The sequence below is a fragment of the Octodon degus genome, unplaced genomic scaffold (genome assembly GCF_000260255.1).
Source record: "Octodon degus isolate 3935 unplaced genomic scaffold, OctDeg1.0 scaffold00047, whole genome shotgun sequence".
Classification (NCBI taxonomy): Eukaryota; Metazoa; Chordata; class Mammalia; order Rodentia; family Octodontidae; genus Octodon; species Octodon degus.
The window spans coordinates 7,600,063-7,608,617 of record NW_004524623.1 but is presented as its reverse complement, the minus strand read 5'-3'; the positions used below and the strand labels follow the sequence as shown (position 1 = coordinate 7,608,617).

Here is an 8,555-nt window from a genome sequence, read left to right as displayed (position 1 = left end):
AGTGGCTCCGCGCTCGCTGCGCCCGGCCCGGCGGGGTCCTGACCGCGGGGCGCGATGCCGAGGCCGGGCCAGGGCTCCCGGCTGGCCCTGTGCATCGCGCTGGGGCTGCTGCAGGTGAGCGGCCGGGCACGGGGCAGCGTGCAAGGCGGATCCCGCTGGACTCGCGGTTCTCCGGCTGCGCTTTGGTGGGGGAGATGGCAGCGTTTCTTCTGAAAGCCCCAGCCAGCCTGAACTCATCCTGATGTCGGAGGCAAGAGCCACCTTCTCTCCAGCTGCTCCTGAGGGAGAGCAACTAGGAGGAAAGTTGCCTCGGCCGGCGCTGCACCCTCGCCTCAGCCGGAGGGCAAAGGGCCCAGCGGTGGCTGGGCGCCAGGATGAGTGGGGGGCAGCTTCCCGGGCAGTGCACACTGCGGGTGACACGGTGGTCTCTGCTTCCTTTGCAGACCGGCCTGGTGGAGTCAGTGAGATGCAACTTCACCCTGACGGAGCACACAGTCTCCAGCCAGTGGCTGTCTATCCAGTGGAGAACTCTGGGGTCGCCCTGTAATTTTAGCGTCATCTACAGCAGTGACAGCTCGAGGCCCGCATGGTGCCACCCCTTTCAGATAGACAACACCACCTATGGATGCAATCCCAAAGATTTACAAGCTGGAACCACCTACACCTTCAGGATTATTTCTCTGGATGGAGAAGAGAGAAGTGTGGTCTTGCAAACAGGTAAAGCGTGACAGGTGCAGCTGGTTGACCAAGTCACTCGGGCTGCGCCCTACCTTTTCCACTCGATGTGCATGTGAGTTCTGGGCATACCAAAAATAAAGGTAAAAATACCTATGAAGATTAATATTGACAAAGATTGCTATTCTCCTCAGATCTGGCTAGAAGCAGCTTGGTTAACCTGCAGACTGCTTTATTGTTGAAAATAGCAGTTGACTGACTCACTACTGGAAGACAGAGAACTGGCGGCTAGGGGTGGGGGACATTTGCCAATTTGATGTGGTTTGTGCAGACACCATATTAAATCGTCAAAACCGGAATTATTTTAAGAAAATGTTTTTAGAAGTAAATAATGACAGTGCACTGATTAAGGATATGCTTTTCCTCGATTTAGTTTTATTTTTAGAATCAAGACATAAAATCTTTAGGAGTAGAATAAAGTTATTGGTACAGAAAAATTAGAAAAGCCCCTTGAAATAAGAGTAGAAAAATTATTTTATGCCATTTAAATATCTAAAACAGGATAGTATTGGGTAGCATTTTTTGATTACTCTGTACCTCAAATCAGTTACTTTTCTTACACTTGGTAAATCTGTTCGTGTGTGTAGTAAGAGCGTGTCTTTCTTGTCTCGGTTCTATCTATAAAATGAGAGAGGTAGACTGGGTCTTTCAGGTTCAGGAGTTTATCAAGCCTTAGACCTGTCCTGTGTATTACGTCACTTAATCCTCTCAGCTACCCAAAGGTGTGCTCCACATTTCTTCCTTTGCTGTACTGTGACTTCATAAGTCATTATGGGTACCTCAAGTTGTGCAAGAGTAAAGCCTTACTTTCAGTCAGACATTCAAACTTATGTGAAAAATCTTCAAAGTTAAATTTAGAGATGCAGTTATCCTTACTATTCAGTCTCATTTCAACCTAAAAAAAAAAAAAAAAAATCACTTCTTTAGTTATAAGTCTGCAAACAGATGAGAAAGGGTTCAGTTTGAAAGGAATCATAGCCGCCCTGGAAATGTGTTTTTAGTTTATTTGTTTGTTTGAGACAGAGTCTTATTATGTAGTCCAGGCTGACCTTCAGCTTGCTACATAGCCAGGAGTAGCCTCAAATTTGTAGTGATCTTCCTGCCTCGGTGTCCTGAGTGCTGGGATTACAGGCATGCACCACCATGCCCTCTTGGCGCAGGAAATTGAAGAGGACTCATGCAATTAAATATTAAAACTTTCATTTTTTTCTAAGAAAACAGTTCATAATGTTCAATTATGTCACTCAGCTTTCTTCAGATGAAACTTTTAGATAATTTCTGAGAATTGTAGAAATTTAAACTGAAAAGAGAAACCACTTGTTTAGTATGCAGCTGTTTTGTTGGCACCAAAAGGAGACTAGAATCAGCCACATAAACAGAACATTCTTCGGAAGCTTGAGTGGCTGCATTTCACTTATAACATTGCAGGTTTCTTGGCATTTGAAGCCAATTCTGTGAAAACTCATATTACTAGCACTGAGGAAGTTGTAACTCAGAGCTTTTATATTTGTTAGCTGTATCTCAAGAGGTGTCTAGTCAACTTTATATGTTCAGTGGAAGAGGGCAATTTGTAAAACTCAGGTGAGCCTTGGAAGCTTATTGAAGACAAAGATAAAGACCTGTAAGTGTTTCACCTCCAGAGGCCAATGTGGGATGTAGGAAACAGTTGCATCTTAAAGACTGTGCTGAATAAAACAGGACTTCTTCGCCGGCACCTGCCAAGTTCTGATATTCAGGATTGTCATTCTTTGCAAGCAGGTGCATTTTACAAGTACTTTTCACTATACATTTTTTTTTCACTGTACATTTTGTGAGTTTCCTGTTGAACAAGAAAGATGAAAATTTCAGGCAGTGTTGGAATAATGATGATTTTTTTCCCACATTTGTTTGTATGATGGGGTAGAATTCTGTATAATTTAAAAAAAAACTATAATAAAACTTGTAAAAAAATTCAGATTTTTATTGAAAATTGTTTCAGGGAGGTTATTCAAATGGCTGCTAATTATTTTTGTCATAGTGCTTTCTGTATATTAAAGACATATGAATTGTTCATTTAATTAAGAAAAAGTACTAATATTCTCCAATACTAATTTTAAGCTGCAGAGGTGGCCTCCAGCCTTATTTTACTGTTATTAAATCAATGACATCTAGAATAATATTAAGTCTTAAGACAAATTTCAAACAAAAAGTCATTCAAAATGTTTGTTCTTTCTTTATGACATTTTGCCGGGCTTATCAGTCTAAAATAGAAACAAGACATAATTTGGAGAGAGATACAATTGTTGCTTAGATGATTTATGTGTCATTCTATCATTTTTCTAATGATTTTTTTCAAATTAAGTATCTAAAATAACCACTTATTTTGATACAGAGATCTGACCTTAAGAATAAAAGTAGCTAACTGAATGGATAGTATTTTAGTAAGAACAACCACACTAGTTTTAAAATGAGAGTTGAAAAATATGGACTCAGGAACCAGGCTTGGTGGCACGCATCCATAATCCCAGCACTCAGGAGGCTGAGGCAGGAGAGTCTCTGTGAGTTCAAAGCCAGTTGGGCTCCATTTTGAAACACTGTCTCAAAAAGACAATATATGTATATATATATTATATACATATATATATACATATATTATATATATATATATATATGGATTCAAATTCAATGCACAAACATTTACTGTGCTTAATAGTACAGGGAACGATGCCAAATAGATATTGGTGAGCTTATAAGGATGATGAACCAGAGGAAATCCTTTCCCTCGGGGTTTGGAGCAGATGCAGGAGAAGGTTTTCACGCTGAAGATGGCAGCAGGTCTTTACACATCGTCCTGGATGAGGACTTGCCCCGTGGCGTATACGCCATGCTGTCGTAACTCTGGAATGTACACACACGTAAAAGTCTCCTTTGTCCATAAGTACATCACAGAGCTCAGGGAAGTGGTGTAAAAGTAGAAACGTTCTCTTTAAAAAGAATTTCTCAGTGGCATTTGTCTTCTTCTTAGTTGGTTTCAGTAACTTGCTTGTCATCCTTGAAAGAGCAGGCAGAAAAATCTTCAAATGATTTAGTTATTTTAATAAAGCTAACTCTTTCATCTTTAAAAAATGGGCAGACTTTATTTATCAAGTCACCTCAGTAGCTATTATTTCCACTTCAAAATATTGTTTACTATACTGGCTGGCTAGAATTGTTGTAACGAACAAAGCATCAGACTGGGTGATTTTAGAAGTTTATTCCTCACAGTCCTGGAGCCTGGAGCGTCAAGGTCCAGGTGTGCACAGGTTTTGTTCCTTCTGAGGCTTCTCCCCTCAGGTGGCAGCTGGCTGCCTTCCTACTGTGTCCTTGTGTGGCTTCCCAGAGTGACCTGTGTCCACAGCTCCTAATTTTGAGAAGACACTAATCATATAGTCAGCCCTCCACCTCCCAGACCCATCACCACTTAATCAGCTCTTTAGAGGCTTTATTGCCAAATATAGTGTCAACCTGAGGTGCTGGGTTTTATAGCTTTAGCAAAATCTGGTAGAGACAGGAGGTAAGCTTACACTATTTATAAAACTTTGAGTTTGAGTGATTATTGTTTCAAAATTTTCTGTAAGTTAATTGCATCAAAATGTCTTGCAGAACTTGTAATTAAAACATTCCTGATTTTTACCGCACATGAAATGAACTTAAGAGGAGTTGAGAGAATCTGCATTTTATTTTATTTATTTATTTTGTATTTTAGGAAAGGGTCTACAGGGTGTTTAGGGTCTCACTACTAAATCAGACTCGTAGTGATCCGCCTGTTTACAGCCTCCCAAGAGCTGAGATTACATGCACGCGCCACCACACCCAGTCTCAGTTCCCATCTCAATGCACCTGGGGGGGGGGGGGTTCAGCGTGGCAGGACTGGGGATGGAACCCCCGAACCCTGCACCTGCTTGCAGGCACTTTAATCCTCTAAGCTATTTGGCCAGCCCCTGCATTTTAAATATCAAAGTGAATCAATGCACTTTGGTGCAAGAATCATTGAATAATGTTTCTGTTATTCTTTAAAATTTTGGTACCACGTCCCTGTATACATGGTAAAACTATGATGGTTAGAATACTTATTATCTTTTCCAGATAAAGTAAAGTAATATTTTTGTGCTTAGTGTATAACATATTGGATATTTTTCATGGCAAGCCTAGAGAGGGGATATTGTGAAGGGCAGGTGTCATAGTGGTTTGCAATCAAGAGCATAGGTCTGTTTCTAAATATGCAATGGTGATGGTAATAATAGTACTTTCTACTTCCCATGGAGTCATGGGATTCTAGTGTTCCATGCAAACAACCTGGAATAATTTTTGCAACACAATAAGTAATACCACAATTATTACTGTAAGGTTGAATGTGAGGTTGATCTTTATAAGAGCTGATAATTTTCACCAATCTACACAGACATTATATAATACTGTCAGAACTCAATCCCTGGTTAAGCGACTGCAACTCTAGTGCTCTTTCCACTATTCTGAAGAAAGAATATTAAGTTTTGGTTGGTTTTGGTTTTTCCAAATTGATACTTTATTGCTTTCCAAGAGGACAAATATATTACAGTATGCTTTATCATTGATTGATTGATTGATTGATTGATTGATTGATTGATTGAGACAGGGTCTCTGTGCAGTTCAGGCTGGTCGTGTGCTCAGTTTTGTAGCCCCCAGACTAGTCTCAAACTTGCAGAGATCCTCCTGCCTCAACCTCCCAAGTGCTGAGACTGCAGGTGTGCACCACCATACCCGGTTCCTATTATGATATACTTTAAATCTGCAAGCTCTTTGCCTACGGGAAGTTGACCTCAGGACCTTGTGCTTTCCTGGCAGGCACTGTGCCACTGAGCTATCTGCCAAGCATTGATTTTCAAGTGTGTGAAACTATTGGTGATGGCTGCAGTACTTAGCAATGAGTGATTTGCTGTCTATGTATTTCTGGAATTCTAAGGTCTAGCTGATCTATGTATGGAGTTAAAAAAAACTCCACTTAAATTTGTACCAACAGAATGAGAGAAGAACTTCAAAAATGTGTTTCGCCTTCAATATTAGATACCAGTTTGCTGGAATGCCCTGGAAAATAAAGATAATACTGACATCTTTCTGATCGTATAAATAAATGAATTATTTAATTAAGATGTATATATGCCCATAAGTATATAATATGTAGCTAAACTGATCATAGTAGACATAGTAGATGGATTTGTTCCAAAGTTGTTTTTTCTTCCTTTTATACAGAAAACAATCAAATGCACAAAAAAGGCAAAAAAGCTAGTATGATGAATTACCATGTACCCATCACCTGCCTTCAATAATTACCAATTTATGCCCAGCCTTATTTCATCCATACCCTCCCCTACTCTCCCACTGGATATCATTTTCAAAATCCAAGGTACCATTATCTAATTTCTTTTATAAAGATGGCAGCATTTATTTAAAATAAGGATTCTAATGTAATCACAATATAGTTGTCATTCTTAATATTAATGAGAATTCCTTAGTATTTAGATGTCCAGGTGTAGAAACATGGCAGGAGATGGCTCCTGAACTGTCTCGGGGCCTCAATCTGATCAGAAGGGGAGGCCAGGAGATTCCTCTTTATATTGTAATCATGTGTCCCATTAGATAATATGGAAAAAGTCCCAGTTGTCCATATCAAAGAATGAGATGGGGCTGCTGAAAGACCCTGGAGGTGGGTGCGGGCGCCTCACTCTCGCTTAGTTGTCAGGGTGCCTCGGCACTCACGGAGTTCTCCAGTAGCACTAGAACAGCACTGTGAGCTTTTCAGCACGTTAGCCCACACTGCTGTTACCATCACTGGTCTACAAGTCCCAACTGACCTTTCATAATTGCTCAGTGTCATGTCCTCCATTGTAGCCTCTTCGCAGACCTCAAGTACCACGATCCATGTTGCAAGGCTAGCGCTCATGTTCGGCTCAGTTACTACAGCTGGGGCATACCAAATCTAAACTGAACTCCTCCAAACTGAAAGTTTTGAGCAAAGACACGATGCTACAAGTGGAAAATTTCACACCGTGAAACTGTTTCCTGCATAAAATTATTAAAAACCATATGTAAAATTATCCTTGGGTAGAATGAAACATAAATGAATTTTGTGTTTAGATGTAGTTTCCACCCTTAAGATATCTTAGCATATATATATACAAATAATTGATAATCTAAATGGAAACATTTGTTGTGCCAAGCATTTCGGATAAAGATACTCACCTTGTCTTAATAACATGAGTAGCCGCAACACTCATGCCATACTCACTCATACCTTTTCCTGAGAAACTACTTTGTGCAGGGGATTGACCTCAACGCTTCGCCTCCGTTACCTCTTAGCACGTACAACCCTGCAAAGTAGGTATGTGCTGTCAATCCCACTTCACAGATGAGGGCTGGAGGATCAAGGAAGTGACATCATTTGCCTAATGCTACCCTTGTGGTAAGTGACAGTGCTGGGATGAGCTCAGGTCTGTCTGCCACCAAAGTCAGCTTCGCTGGCAGTTCCTCTTTCTGCTTACACTTTCCACAGATGTTGTCACTCACCAAGCAGATTGCAGATTCTTGCAGTGCCATGCACTCCCAGCACGTCCTACATCAGTACTTGATAGGATGATGGGAAGGACTGTGAAATCTGCTTTAATCTCTCTCCCAAGATAGTTAAACTTTTAGAAAGTTTTTTAGCTGTCCAATTGTACATTTAGTGTATAAAGATGTTAAATGTTATGTGTCACATATTGATGCATCAGCTTAACATAATGCATCGTGTTTAAGGAAGAAAACCATCTATAATCAAACAATAACAATAACAAAGGAAATTATCTTCCTAGAAATATATGGGATGAACTGGAGATTGGAAGCAGTTCCTTTCTCACATTGTTTTGCTCCTCGTTTTCAAAAACTTGTACCAATTGTGGCTTGGGCTTTTGCCAACAACCCTACTCTGATTTCCAGAAGAAAATTTCCCTGTTTAGCGAGGCACAGGGACTGAGATTCGATCGTGGGAGTGCAGTGCCCACCCTGCCCCCAGGGGCATGCTGAGATGGCCATTGAGACTGGGCTTGGTGACGTGTGCCCTATAATCCCAGCACTTAGGAGGCTGAAATCAGGAGGATCGCTACAAGTCTGATCTGTGTAGTGAGACCCTATAGGCCCTGTACTAAATACATAAAAAAAGAAAATTTCCAATTATTTTATATGAATAGTTTATATCTATCCCATTTTAGGGAAAGTACTACATAAATGCAGCCTCTAATCAAACCCTCTAATCACCCTGCTTTTAGCTAGAATGGTATCTTAACTTGTGTAAAAATACCTAAGTTGACTCTAATTGTTGAAAAGTTCTCTTGGGCCAGAGCGAGCCAGTGGTGAAAGATAAAGTTGCAAAGGAGGGTACTACCCAGTTTGAGAAGACCTCGAGTGCCTCTGAAGAGAACTGGACTTCGTCCTGAAATCAGAGTTCATGAGCCGCTCTTGATGCTTCAGGAGGAAGGATGGGAGACGGGTCAATATACAAAGAGGCTTTGTGGCAATAATTAGGAAAGATACCTAGAAAAAGGGAAGACACCCAGAAGACTCGATGTAACCCAGCAGAAGGTCGGGAGACTCTGGGTGAATGTAATCAAATTAAGGTGGCAAAGGAACACACAAGAAAAAAGCAGTTTAAAAAAGTGAAGAGAAATTTCACGGCTGACATTTAGATAGTTATCATGACTGCTCTGACTTACTTAGGCATACTAAGATATCAGAACTACTGACTAAAAGGCCCTACACAGGTGCTTGTCATTTTCCATAGATATATTTTT

The 8,555-nt window shown here is 40.7% G+C and overlaps 1 protein-coding gene across 1 annotated transcript in view; it reads left to right on the top strand.

The window, feature by feature from the left end:
• Positions 1 to 8,555, top strand: part of Ptprb (protein tyrosine phosphatase, receptor type B) — a 160,164-nt gene that overhangs the window by 44,310 nt on the left and 107,299 nt on the right. Inside the window, exon 4 of the mRNA XM_004632213.2 lies at positions 444 to 717. Within this exon, the coding sequence (XP_004632270.1) occupies positions 444 to 717 (274 nt within the window). The remainder of the gene's footprint in view (positions 1 to 443; positions 718 to 8,555) is intronic.